The 13,544-nt window shown below is 46.2% G+C and overlaps 1 protein-coding gene across 2 annotated transcripts; it reads right to left on the reverse strand.

The window, feature by feature from the left end:
* Window positions 1-126: 126 nt before the first annotated feature.
* Window positions 127-13,217, reverse strand: LIG3 (DNA ligase 3). Of its 2 annotated transcripts, XM_072353407.1 has the most exons (20): window positions 13,157-13,217; window positions 12,453-13,002; window positions 12,017-12,154; window positions 11,572-11,769; window positions 10,980-11,131; window positions 10,337-10,503; window positions 9,654-9,731; window positions 9,371-9,539; window positions 8,864-9,019; window positions 8,297-8,428; window positions 7,848-7,927; window positions 7,336-7,423; window positions 6,314-6,391; window positions 5,575-5,698; window positions 5,030-5,172; window positions 4,164-4,238; window positions 3,436-3,582; window positions 2,209-2,380; window positions 1,428-1,519; window positions 127-709 (listed from the first exon to the last, which is right to left on the reverse strand). In XM_072353407.1, the coding sequence occupies exons 2-20, from the start codon at window positions 12,982-12,984 to the stop codon at window positions 476-478; spliced, it is 2,955 nt and encodes a 984-aa protein (XP_072209508.1). In that variant the 5' UTR covers window positions 12,985-13,002; window positions 13,157-13,217; the 3' UTR covers window positions 127-475. The 2 variants fall into 2 exon arrangements, with proteins under 2 accessions (XP_072209508.1, XP_072209509.1); XM_072353408.1 differs by lacking the exons at window positions 127-709; window positions 13,157-13,217 and adding an exon at window positions 1,129-1,197 and having other exon boundaries at window positions 12,453-13,090.
* Window positions 13,218-13,544: the final 327 nt, after the last annotated feature.

A 13,544-nucleotide genomic window follows, 5' to 3' on the forward strand; every position in this document is an offset into this window, starting at 1 on the left:
TGCTTAAATATTGTGAGATACGAGGACAGTCTTGTGAAAGGGGAAAAAAACACTGACCTTTTAGCAGTACTACCTAAACTTTGTGGAAAGAGGGACAGACAGAAAATAACCTTTGGAAAAGAAGCTCCTGACAGCAAAAGGAGAAACTGCTTCAGTTTATTTATTTATTTATAAAAAATACCCAAACTTTAAAAACCCACTGAGATGAAACCAGCACCTGGATAAGGGTGTTGGTCTACACTATGGGCAGAGAAACAGAGACAGCAGTGACACCCTTCAGAGAGCTATTTTAATTCATTCCATATAGCTGCTATGGATCATCCTAACTACCTCTGATGGACTTGGGCACCATATCTCTATCCACATCCCCACAGAGGAATCTCACCCTTTTCTTCCACCTACCTACTTCTCAACTGTTCCCCTTGGGGAGTTCCTGAAGTGTAGCAGTGTTAAGAGCACTCAGCTGCCCTGCCTGCTAACACAGGGCCACCAGTCTCCGTTTCCGGATGCATTCCCAGATCCATTTGGGAGACACCCGCTTAGCACCAGGATTCTCATCAACGTCCCCAATAATGTGTGTTGCTGAGGCTGCATCGTATTCTGACACGAGATCACCATCGTATGCTATGAAGTAGCGCCGGATTTTGTTGAAGTCCTTTACAGAGGGTGACAAGTAGAGCTTCACACCAGTGAATATGTCCAGCAGTATCTGTGTAGTGTGAAAGAGAAGCAAAGGTTGGTTAAAAAGGGTATTTTACACATAGTATAACTTAAGATTATACTTGCATCCCACTGAAGAGTTGAAAGGCAGGCACTACAATAGAGCAGTGACCCCTGGCTAAGGGAATTATTACCCCATCAGTAGCCCTTGCAGGTGCTGCCTTTAGTGATGATGCTGATGTGGTCAGGTGAATGGGGTTTTAATGCCTTTGCCTTTACAAGCTGATGTTTCTTAGTTGAAGTGGGAGACTATAATTGCCCTGGGAGTGGACTTGCTGTTCACATCAAGTAGCAAACAGCTACTCCAAGCTTATCAGTAAATTATAGCTCAGCAATTCTTAATACACTCCTACGCTTTGCTGCACAGTGAGCTAGAAAGGACAATTCCTGTACAGCTCTTTTCTATAAGCAGCCACTCAGCAGTCACAATGCATTGCCACTGAAGAGCAGGACGTTGTTGGTTGTTGGATAGAGAGCCTTGAGAATGACAAACGGAGTAATGTCAACTCTGCTGGTATGGGGGAAAAAAAAACACTGCAGAAATCTGCTTTCTCTACAAGAGTCTCATTATCACTATCTCCACCCTTAGATTTCCTTTTAATTTGGGATGCTGCTGTGGAAAAGTTTTGAATGCTTCCTAATGGAAGGCAGTATTGAAATGCCTCCACTTACTCCCACCTGAGTGGTTGCTGCCCAACTGTCCATACCTTCTTTCCATTGTCTTCTATCTCAGATGCTTTTCGCTTCTCTCCTCGTTTCTCCTCTGCCTTTTGAGGGGATTCAGCGACTGCTTTGGTGCCTAAAAACAAAGATGTGTCTCACTGTGCTCCTGTCTACAGACTACCTGTATATTAGAAGCAGGCAAAGAAAAGCAAGGATATGGAAAGCTAAAAGGCTTTCCCAATCTGTTCTGGAAGATCTGTGCATTAGAACATAACTGGTAAGATGCTGCTTTCTACCACTAATGGCTCAGGGCATCTTCCTGCCCTTCCTTCTCTCCAGCTGACTCCATAGCTCAGCCTTCCTCCTTGCTGTCACCACACCATCTTTCTGTCTTTCTGGGATTGCTCAGAACTTTGCTACAAGTTACTCTGCAGCGCATGGCTTTGCAGTCTACTACCTGGAAATCCCCTCCAGGTGCCTTGCACTGTACGCAGGAACTTAAGCCAAATAAAATTAAATGCTGGTTCATGGCCAAAAGTATCTAACTGAGGGGCATGTAGCTGCAGGAACAGGAGCAGCAGGTTTGCTGCTCAGACCAGTCTTACACATTCTGTTAAGGACTGTGATTAAAGATAAAAAGGAACTGCAAGTCCCAGAGAGATTACATCATACTTAATTTTGGTAGTGTCTATAACTGAGACACCAACACAAACCAAACCAAGGGTTGAAAGCAGCTCTGCCCATTAACTAAAACGTGTTTATAAAAGCAGCGCACAGAAGGTGAAGAACAGATCCTGACGTTCCCCTCATGGGGAGGGGCCTTACCTTCTGGTTTCATGGCTTTTGCAGGGGACTTAGGAGGAGTTTTAGTCATCTTGTGTGGTGTGGAAGACCTGGAATTTCCCTCATTCTCTCCACTGCTGCCAGCTGTGGACTCCTCCTCCTCCCCAGCAACAACACTGAAATCAGCCTTTTCTTTGGAGAGTTGGTACAGCTCCTGTCCCAGCAGAAACAAAGCATTCCCTTTAACCACAGTGAAACCTCTCATAAGAGGACATAAGCAGTAATGCATGTTCTTCTCTCACTTTCTATCCCCACCCCATGAAACATTTGCTCTTACATTTTTTTTCTTCCTGCACCTCTTAGTCACCACTTTTCTGTCAGCTGTGTTCAAGCTCTCTGCTTTCTACCCAGCTGCTCGACATTAAGGGAAGCCACACTTTAACATCATCTACCAGTAAGCAAGTCAGACTAACTCTGCAGAGTCTGGCTCTCTGCACTGAAAAATGGCCAACATCCAACATTCTGCCTGAGAGTATTTTACCTCTCTCCCCCCTACCTGCACAGTGAGCCAGAAAGATTGCTGCAAAGGGACTGAATCACTCCTTTCTTTGATGGCATGACAAGCATTTACATCTGCTGTCAGTGTCCCTGTAGGCAGTGCGAAGACAGCCCAAATGACAACGACTAGACTGAGAGCAGAGCACATGGGCAGCTGACTTACTGCTTGGGGTGGCACCAGGCCAATTGGTTTCTATCACTGAAGGAGGCGTAGAAGCTGCATGGGGCAGTGCAGCCCTGGGAGCTGGGCAGACTGCCATTTGGCCCCTGCACCATGGAACCAGGCCAGGCTACCCTTAGTCACTTCCCAGATGCCTCCTGCAATCTCAGCAATTAATGAGAAACCGAATGACCATAAACATTTAAGAGAATTAAGGTCAGCTCTTTCAGGAAGGAAATTGCTCACCATGAAGGCAGTTACAAGAGCTGATAGAACTAGCTGCCAGCTAAAACCTTCCCGGAAGCAAACAACACAACAGCTCTCAAGACTCAAGGAGAAAGAGAACCATGGAAAAAAAAATAAGATTCACATCAAAATAGTCCAGAAAACAACTTGAGCCTAGAATAAACAGAACAAAACATGCCACTGGAGGTGCTAGTCAGCAAATGTCCTCAGTACATACCCTATCAGAATTTGTCTTTTAAATAGAGGCTGCTGTCAGAACTTATTTGCAAGCACGCTGCAGAGAAGCAAGCCATGTTATAACTCACCTTCAGCTGCGGGAGGTTGGTGGCTGCCTTCCAGTCCTTGTCATCTCGAATGCGAGTGCAACGAGGGAAGCGAATGGAGATCCCATCTGCAGTGTGGGCTTCAGCTTTGGAGAACTCAGCCCCTGTAATCTCCCACACCGGGGCTTTCTAAACACAGCAGTGAGGAAGGAAGCTATGTCACATTCTTGTGTACTCTCATGAACTAACCTTAATGCATCTGAGTTCCTCTACTTCTACAACAACATCTTGCTCCTGCTCCCAGCACAGAGTTCCATGTATATGCCTCCTGGTCACCTTAATTAGGAAAGCTTCTATTTATTTTATATTCCAGTGAATCGAATCTCCCATTAATACATATTGCCAATTTCCTTGTGTCCCATCACACATAAATGGCACAAAGCACACTGGTAAATTCAGTGTAACAGTAGCAACTTCTGGGTTACAACTGCGCTTCAACTGACTTAACTGTTCTCTAACTGCTTCTTTTCAGTAAGTTCACTTCTGGGAGGGATTTAATGTACAAAAACATTTCCTAGAGGCGCTGCAGGAATGATCGCCTCATGAAGCTCTTAACCTGAAACGCACCTGCAAGATTCAGAGATAAAAACTCATGCCTAAATTCCTCTCCCAAGCACGGATACTAATTTCGTAACAGGGATAATGTGTACAATTATATAAGAAGTAGGTTGCTGTATTGGGGCTGGAAAACATTTCATGACAGCACTTACCTTTGGATCTGGGACAATGAAGTCTGGGTAGTAGATTTTGTTAATTTTCAGCCAGCTCGGGATTTTACTGGGATCCTATTAAGAGCACAAAACCAAGATAACACCTGTGATCATACAGGAATCGAATCCTACAAAGGAGGCTGCTGAAAGATAATGGCGTAGTAGACTGGCAAATATGTATTTAATTGCCTTTGTATGGATTAAACTTGCTGAAACCTGCAGTGCACTGATCTGCAGCAATTTCTCCTCTAGAGTCACTCAGGATCACCTGCAACACAGCTGCTACCCGTTGTCATGCCATACAGAACACCACTATGTCCCTCCAATTGTAATTCATATGAAATCACACATTAAGATTCTATAACCTGGATGCCAATGGCCTTCAGGATCTCAAGTTTAATATTAACGTTCAGCTGTTTGTATGCTAGGTCTTGAAAAACCAGATTTTGCACTTGGATGCAAGTCTCACGAAGCTCAGCACTTCTAGCAGCAAGACCCCATCCCGACTACCATTTCTCACTACAGCCCCATCCAGTGGCTGTCTTCACCAATTGCAACATGCCAAGAAAGAGTTCTCCCACTAAAACTGCCTCAGCAGGAGCCAGATGGTGCCATAATTCCTGCTCAGTGTTTTAAGTACAAATCTCAAGCAGTGGCTCATCGTTAGGAGATGGCCACACCTACCCCTCAGTTCTCACATACAGGTTTATGGAGAATTCACCTGATTTAACTCAAATTGAGCCACTCTTTGCTCCCGACAGAGCTCTTGAATTCTGCATTTAACCAACACGCAGCTCAGCAGGAAGATGCTTTTACCAAGTCCTATGCTGACCATTCCTCTGCCTCCCTGCCATAGCCCATCTCACCTTGCTGATCTTCACCATGTCCAGCTCTGTTTGCAGACGGGCCAAGGTGGCATCGTCGTGGCCACCAGCACACTTGGTCACAGTGCACCACTTCTCGCTCTTGGGATCATAGCAGCCCATGAGGAAGATGGACATCATCCCACCTTGGGGAGGGGAGAGCACAGCAGTTCATATCTTCTACAGGACAACCTACAGCATTTCAAAAATCAAAGTAATGAACCCAAACCCATCATCTGTGGGAGATTTAAGGCCACCAGTTTGAGATGGTTTCTCAGCATCAGTTCATACACAAAGCTGAACAGAAAGCCTTGTTGCTCAATGAAAGGCCAACCCAAGACTTAATGTTTTTTTCTGTGCCAGCCACACCACAGTGAAGCCAGGCAGCCTGCAGTGGCCTCGGATGTGATGGGCTGCAGCAGACAGTCACTATGAGAGCCACTCTTATTACAGCAGGAAAACAAATGCTACAGAAAACCTGGAAGAGGAAAAAGCTTAGGATTTTCCTGAACCAACCAATCTGACTTAAGTTAACACCAGAGACTTACCTTTACTGCCTTTCCCATAGAAAGCTCCCAGCACCACCAAGTCTGCTGTGTCAGCCATTGCACCCTCATTTAGGTAATCCTTTTTCACTTTCAGCCAGTGCCGCTTTCCTGGTTCATAATTACCCTGTGCAAAACAAAGTAAAAACCTCCCAGTGAGAAAGGAGATGACTTTGTAGGCAGCCATTTCCTCAGACAGCCCTTGCTTTATGAATACCAGAGCCCTGCAGTGCTCAGATGTATAGGAAATAACCTGGATTGGATGTCAGCATCTACAAGAATCTAAAGGTGTTTCAAGACTGCTCTGCACACAGACCTCCAAGAGGTGACAGCACAAAGCAAAGCAGAGAACCACAGCAGGGAGAAGCAGCAGAGCTATGGTTAAAACACAGTTCTGGTTACCAGCTCAGTGATCTGCCTGCTGGACTGTGTCACACTACAGGTGCATACAAATTGAACTGATGGTGCAAAGACGTATCATGAGGCTCACGGAAGCGAAGCTCTGTCCAGATGGCAGAAAATAGGCAAGAGAAGAACAATACTAAAATCCCAGAGAAAAACAACAGTAGCTGAGAGTCAGGTAAAGTCAGGTACATCCCCTCCAGGCACCATCAAAAACCTCTTAAAGCAGAATAGGGCTGAAGTTAAATTCAGATTAAGTAGTTCAGTATTAAGTAGAGAGAGGTCTGTTTTTCCCCCTAAATCTCAGCATCCACCAATAAAGATGAGATGCAAAACGTACCTTTATATCTTTCAGCACCAGTCCTTCCAGTCCCTCCCGGATAACTCGGGTGATCATATCTGCTAGATCTGAAGCTTTCTGAAAAGGAAAGGCATTGTGCTAAGCTCGACTGTCAAATGGCTGTAGTGTTCACACTTTCCACTTGGAGCAGTGTTGCACTAGAAGTGAGGCAACTGCAGAGATGAACAGGTAATTTATTTCATAGTTTTCCAAAGAAAGCTCCACACCTGTTCTCTTTGCTGAGCATCCTGTCACTTACAGTGGAAATATGTCTTAGAAGCTTAGAACAGCTGGCCATTTAGAAACACAACAAAACCAAGCAAGAACAAAAGCCTCCTCAGAAAGGAAGGAATCACGTTGATTTTGTGTCCTGAGCATGTACCGTATGCACAAGATGAGATCATCTCAGCCAGCAGTACGTGTTTACTTCTCTGTCCAACTGCACTGGGACCTACGCTGTTTTCTTCCCAGGATGCTTTCCATGCTCCAAATGTCTGAGCATTCTCCACCAAAACCAAGGAGCTCCAGGTATCAGTAGTAGTGGGGGAAGATGACGGGACATAAGGCTTGTGCCTAATGATCAAAGGGAAAATTGGGCTTATTGCTGTCTAAACGCAGCTTTTAGCACTCAGAACTTATCTGTGCTACAAATGTAAAGAGCTGAGATGCAATTGGAGTGGCCAGTCTGGAGACTGAAAGCTCTGCTCCCTTCAGTCATAGTTTAGTCTTCTCTATGCAGCACAGTAGAGGAAACTATAACAGGCTTTAGCAGCTCCTAACAAAATTGCAACATCTATGAAATTATTAAGAAAAAGGATATGCACATTAAAAACGTACTAAAGCAGCTGTAGCCGAGATGAGACATTAGCCCAAGAAGTTCTGCACGCAGACCAGAAACAAAGCCTGTTTTGACAAGAATTGCCAGATCAGCAGCCTTCATTATACAAAGGGCCACATAGTAAAGGACCACGGAAGTGCTTACAGTGCAATGTTATATCAAACAGCAGATGTGGTCAACTCACTGTGACGTGCTTCATCTCTGAGAACAGGATCCGGTTGGGGATTTCAACCATGTTGTCATGTAGAAATTTACGACGCTCACGCAGAGGCCTAGGACAGAGCACAGAATACTAAGGACACAAAGCAATCTCAATGTGGAGCAGCAAACACGTGACCTTTCAGAAAGTATTTAAACAGTTAATGACTTATCCTACAGTTTCAGAGCAGATAGTAAATTCTTTTAATGCTCTTCCAGGAAGAAGCTATAAAACAAATCTATGATAAGAATATTTAGCTTCAGAGACATGAGTGGAGCACTGAAACCCACTGAGTTCAGTTGAAATGCATTTACTCTGATATTTTGGAACAGCAGAGCAGGATGGAGCACCAGCAAAGATTCCCCTACTCTCTCTTAATCTTACAGGAGTAAATAGCCAAGCCTAGCAGACAAAGTGAGCTGCTCCCTCTGCAGAGGTAGTGCAATCCAGTAAGCTCAGCAGCTTGGCAGGCTGCTCTCACACCGTGCCACACATACCTGTCCATCAGGCTGATGTCATTGAAATAGATGCAGTCAAACACAAACAAGCAGACGTTGGCATCTTGGAAAGCAGCTTTCTGCAAAGCAATCAAGAGGAGTTGAAATCTCGCAGCAAGCAGCAGCAGGGAGTTTTAAAACAACACACAAAGAAAACATGCTGCTTCTGTAAGACTTAAATATTCTTAGAACAAATGTGTCAAAGCACAACACTCGTGGATTACATCCATGTCAGCATCATTCTGGTCTCCTGATCTACTATGCATTTCTATAGGCAGCTATAAGCAATGACAGAACTGCAAATTCTTCCAAGGCTTTTCCTTTTTTAAACACTTACCAGCTCTCTTACATTATTCTGTGATAACTGAGCGCATGCCAGTGTGTTTAAGTCAGCAGAATAACAGCCTCTGGCCACAAAGAACTTCTTTTTTTAAATATATATATTTTACCTTATGTACACCAAGAGATCCAAAAGGAAGCGGTTTGCCAGTTTTATTATCAATTAGAAGAACTTCTGAATCCAGGATCATACTGTGCCCGCCAGGGAAAGCCTGGGGAATATAGTCCTTAAAGTGAGCTACCTTGAGGGAATAAAACACAGAAAGGGGTCTGACTGAAGAGATGGACTCACTCCAGTGCAGATGCTCTCTCCAGAAGCGTCTGAGAGATGCGTGTGCATATTTTCTACTGCAGCACAGAACTTAACATCATCTATAAATAGAAAAAGAGACTTGAACAAATATAACAAAGTCACTCAACCGGCATCAAGCCAAGCCAACTGCAACATATAAAGAGGACTTGAGAGCAGGTAGGTTAACACTGTAGCTTCAAGGTCTTAAAAGACACCAAAACAAACTGATTATAGTTCTACTAAGCGTTGCTTTTCTAGATTTGAATACTTATAGGAATTAAGCAAAAAAAAGCAGACAACAGGAGGTGTCCTCCCTGCCCAGAGGAACCTGTGAAATCCACTCATGTTTATAGGATACAAGAACAGACAATCTGCAGGTGCTTACTTTGTGAGGAAGGACGGGTTTGAGGCTCCGGCTGAAGTAGCTGAAGTGATCTCCATTTTTATGGACCTGCACCCTCTCACCATCGTATTTAATCTCTGCATACATGCCATTGGGGCACTTCTTCATGGCATATTCTATTGACTTGCAGGCTTCAGCCTTAGAAAGGTGGAGAGAAAAGAGCAAAAGAAATTCAGATGATGCAGTTTTTAAATAGAGCTACTTTAACTTAATCAAACACATCAACCATCAATCCTCTCTTACATCCCACTGTCCAGAGTGTGATACCCAGTCCAAGTTTTGCTTCTCTTAATTTGCCTGCATGTGCTCAGAACACTACAGCTGCTCAGCTTTTATCTCCTCCATGCACTCAGAGGTGTCAATATTGCACCTTTTGTAGGTGTGTGCTGAGCTCAAAAGTAGAATATCGAGCTCTGATTCATTCAAACAAAAGACAACTCCTTTTCTTCCTCTGCTATAGGTTATCCCTGCAGGGGAGGCCAGCATTACCAGCATAGGCTGAACTGGGGTCATCAGAGAGGCCTGCACGCTGAGCGTTCGCTTCACACCTGGAGTCTTCTCAGCATCCTGCTGGTTCTTCAGGACTCGCTCCACCACATCCTGGAGGTTGCGTGACGCTTTGAATGCCTCGTAAGCATTCGGATCCAAAGCATCCAACCTTGAGCAAATCGAGAGCAGCAGGAAAATGTTATCAGTCTCATCTCTGCTGCTTCAGGCTTATGAGGCTAATGCTCACTTCTGCTTTTACCTCGTAATGAAAGGTGAGACTTACACATGCTTTGCGCCAGCGTTCATTTTCAAGTCATGCTTAATTAGCCTGATGATGCACTTCAGGTCGTTTCCTGTACATCTGAAGTGTGAAAGAAGATTCAGAGATGGTAGACACTTATCTGTACTATTTTCCAGCTGAAAAAAGGAAACTTGTCAAGGCCTCTGCAAAAACAGCTCTTCCATTCTGCAGGGTTCCAACTCAAATGAATGTTTTATTAGTGATAACCCAAAAGCAAAAAAAAGGATATTCAAAAGGCTTTTGATCATCTTTATATTTGAATGCCAATACTAATTTCATCTCTCTGTACAGATGTCCTCCAAATTTCAGTTAAGGAAGCCAACTGGAGTGAGTTTTTAGGACAAGCTAAGGCACGCAAAGACTCTTCAGCATGCCTACATGGTTTGAAGGCTTTTCTCAGCTTACCTGGAGCAACAACCTAATTTAAAGCTCAGTAGGACAGTTTTGCAAACCATTTGTTTAGCACAGATACAACAGTATATTAGCAGACAAGGATGATCCCCCCTGACTTGAACGGGAGCCAATCAAACCACTGACAGCAGCTTACAGATATAAAGTTCAGTCGCTGTAGCTTGTGATTACTTTTCCATCTGTTCCAGCTTGTGAAATGTAGATAACCACTCCTAATTTTATGGTCAGCCTTCAGAGGCTCTTTAATCCCTTACCTGCGAGTGATATCTTGCAGCACACTTTGCTGGTCATCTTCCTTAGTAAGCTTAGATAGCTGGATGAGAAACTCATCCACCTCTTGGATGGTCAGGAGGCTTTTGGCTGCTGGAGGACAAGACTTGCTCTGCTCAAAGAAGAGGCGAATTGTCTCAGAAACATCTCCCTGTCTCCAAGAAGAAAACAAGGGTGTTGGTCAGAGCAAATGGGAAAGCTACTGCTAGAGATTCAACATGATTCCAGCAAGCATAGGACAGCACAGAAACAATGCTGCAATTGCATGAAGGAACTGCAGCCAAACATCAGAATAAAGCTGCCATGACACAGAGTACATCTGCTCAGCCACTTCACTTGCAAAAATGCATGCAGAAGTACCGCTATCACCTGACTGCTGTAATTTATTTATTACTGCTGCAGCATCCCAGGCCCCATATTTCCCCAGGATTAATCCACTTGTAAATCCAAGAATCTCTGTCCAGTGGTGTCGATAGAAGGCTGTATTTATATCAATGTATATATCAAGACAACAAAGGTGAAAGAATTCACCCATTTTCTTTGTCTTGCTACGGAGTTGGACACATGCACAGTCAGCTACCAACTCCTGCGCACAGAGAAATTAAGATAGATGCTTTCTGTACTCACCTGTTCCAGGTCCCGGACCATTTCTTCTTGGCTGCAGTTAAAAATCCTACTGAACAGCTTTACAATCTGCTTATCATTCAAGTTGTAAACAATTTTAATGATGCCTGGTAAGAGTAGCTTAATAGTCAGGTAGACGTCGCCATGAAAACCATCTGGAAAAAAAAGCACACGCCATTAGAAACTGTCACAATTTATTTTCATTACAGACTCGGGTTATTTGTACTCATTAGCATGACTGAGGAAAAAAACCCAACACAGCTGTGTCTTCCTCGTTCCACTGTACTGCTCTGCTTTGTGTCAAGGGACATTTTTCAGGGGATCCACAATTTCCTCTCCACATCTGATTCTGGTGCTAATTTAGGTGGATCTACAAACATCCAAGGCAGTTCTGGGCCAAGACATTCTAATCTGCATTTGTTCTTTAGACAGCAGTTCACTTTGCAGACATTATCAACATCAGTTCAGAAATCATCACTCCTCGCAGCCTGAAAAGCAATCTGCCTTTAATTCTCCCTTGCTTTTGACATAATAACACGGAAGTTTAATTTTGAGAGGGCTTTCACATGCAGAAAAGGCAAAGCAGGAATCGTACCTCCTCCACTTCCCTTCTTCAGGAAGTCCTGGATGATCTGTGTTTTCACATTGTAACTAGGCTTGTCAGCAACCATAGCACAGAGCTTCCTGAACTCTCGCAGCAAACAGTCTTTGTGCTTCGGATCACAGTTCTTTGCAGACAGGCTGGAGTTGTGGGAGGAGTTTGCAGACACCTCTTCAGAATTCTTGGGCTTGGCTGAATGAAAGCCAACAGGTTGTTCTTTTAATAAGTACAGTACAGGCAGACTTTGAAGACGAGAACACCTCTATTAGGTAATCATGGATGTTACTCTCCAACATAACTACACAATCTCACCAAACCAGATGAAGTAAAATAGTTAAAACTAAACCATCTTCTACAGAGGAAAAAAAATGAACTTGAAAAACCAACAGTTTGCTGCTATTGGAAGAGGAGGATTTCCCAGAATCATTATAAGACTTACCTGTGAAGCCAGAGAACTTCTTTGGATTGACATTAGCCAGTGGATCTTTCTGGGGACTGGTTATTTGTCCCGTGGCAGTGAGCTTAGCCTGAACTGTTGCTTTTTTCTTCGGTGTACTCGCAGCTTTGGACGTAGCTTCTGTAAAGCAGCAAGTCAAGGGTTCAAACCAGTAGCCAGATATAATCTCCAGCAACCCTGAACGTATGTAAGATACACCGCAACAAACAAGTTCTCAAACTGGGGATGGAGGGACATTTCTCATACAGCGAAAGTTAAGAGTTCTGGGCAGCCCACAGCACGGGGCTGGAGCCAAGGGGTCCCTCCCAAACCATTCTATGATTCTGCAGCTGCAAAGTGACCGTGGCTGTGTGGTGATTGGTGGCATAACCAGAAATGAGCGGTGCAGCAGCAGCCCAGCTCCCACCCGCCATCTCACCTGAGATGAGGTTGGTGATGAGTTCTTTCTCCCCATCCTGCAGCTCTTCCCACCCTTCCAAATCCGTGATGTCTTCAATTTTCTTGGTGCTGGCCCGAGCCTTCTCCAGCTTCTCAAACATGCACTTCACGTGGTACCACTCCTTCATGTCCCCACCAGACTCCGTGAAAGGGTTGGGAACGATCTTCCCGATGCGCACCATCCCCTTCACGATCTTCTCCTTGCACTTCTTGCAGCCGGCCGTGCCTCGCTTGGCGTAATCCACGCAGTACCTCTGCTCGGCCATGTCCCCCGCCGCCGTGCTGGCCCGGCACGGCCACGTGTGTGCGGGCAGAGGGACGAGGACACGCGCAGCACCTCCGCCCGGCTTCGGGCTCAGACAGCGGGCAGCCCCGCTCAGCGGCAGCCGGCACCGCGAGCCGGGCGGGGCGGCGCAGCACGAGCGGAGCCTCGGCCAGGAGAGCAGCGCCGCGGGGCAGCCGAGACACAGCGCCCGAACGGCCCGACCGAGCGCCGCGCTGCCCGCGGGCATCCAGCCCGGGACGGGCCGCTGTAAGAGAGAGAGCAACGCTGAGCGGGCCTACCCGACAGCTGGGACACACAACGACTCCGCCATCATAACGACGCCACCCACAAGCCCCGCTATTCCACTCCGCCTTTACCCCTCACCCGCACACCCCGCCGCCCCCCGCTTTAGGCCTCACCCGCCGCCGCCTCCAGGCCACCGTAGAATACGGCGCATGCGCACAGCACCGCGACCCGCCCCTTTCCGGCAACCCGGAAGTGCCGCTCGAGCATGCGCTGTGCGCGGAGCGACGCAGTGGGCGTTGTGCCCCATCCCGGAGCGGCAGGCCCCGCCCCCCCCCCACGTTAGCCCCGCCCCCTCGTGTCAGCCCCGCCCAATCGCTGCACGTGCTGCTGCCTCGCGCCGTTTCCCGCCTCTGGCAGTGCCACGTGCTCCGGCACGAGCCGCTTCCCGCGCCTGGCGCTGCTGAGGTGACACGCGTGGCCGCCGGAGCCGCCCTCACCGCGCCGTGATCGCGAGGGTCTGACGGGCCGCCCTACCCCTGGCTGCACCAAGCGGGCACTTCA

The sequence above is a fragment of the Excalfactoria chinensis genome, chromosome 19 (assembly GCF_039878825.1).
Source record: "Excalfactoria chinensis isolate bCotChi1 chromosome 19, bCotChi1.hap2, whole genome shotgun sequence".
NCBI lineage: Eukaryota > Metazoa > Chordata > Aves > Galliformes > Phasianidae > Excalfactoria > Excalfactoria chinensis.

Coding starts and splice junctions, on each gene's coding strand:
- LIG3 (XM_072353407.1), bottom strand. CDS start 12,984: ATGCCCGCGGGCAGCGCGGCGCTCGGTCGGGCCGTTCGGGCGCTGTGT. Junction 11,770..12,016: donor GAAGTTCTCTGGCTTCACAG/GTAAGTCTTATA, acceptor GCTTTCATTCAG/CCAAGCCCAAGAATTCTGAA. Junction 5,699..6,313: donor TGGTGCTGAAAGATATAAAG/GTACGTTTTGCA, acceptor TGTTTTGCACAG/GGTAATTATGAACCAGGAAA.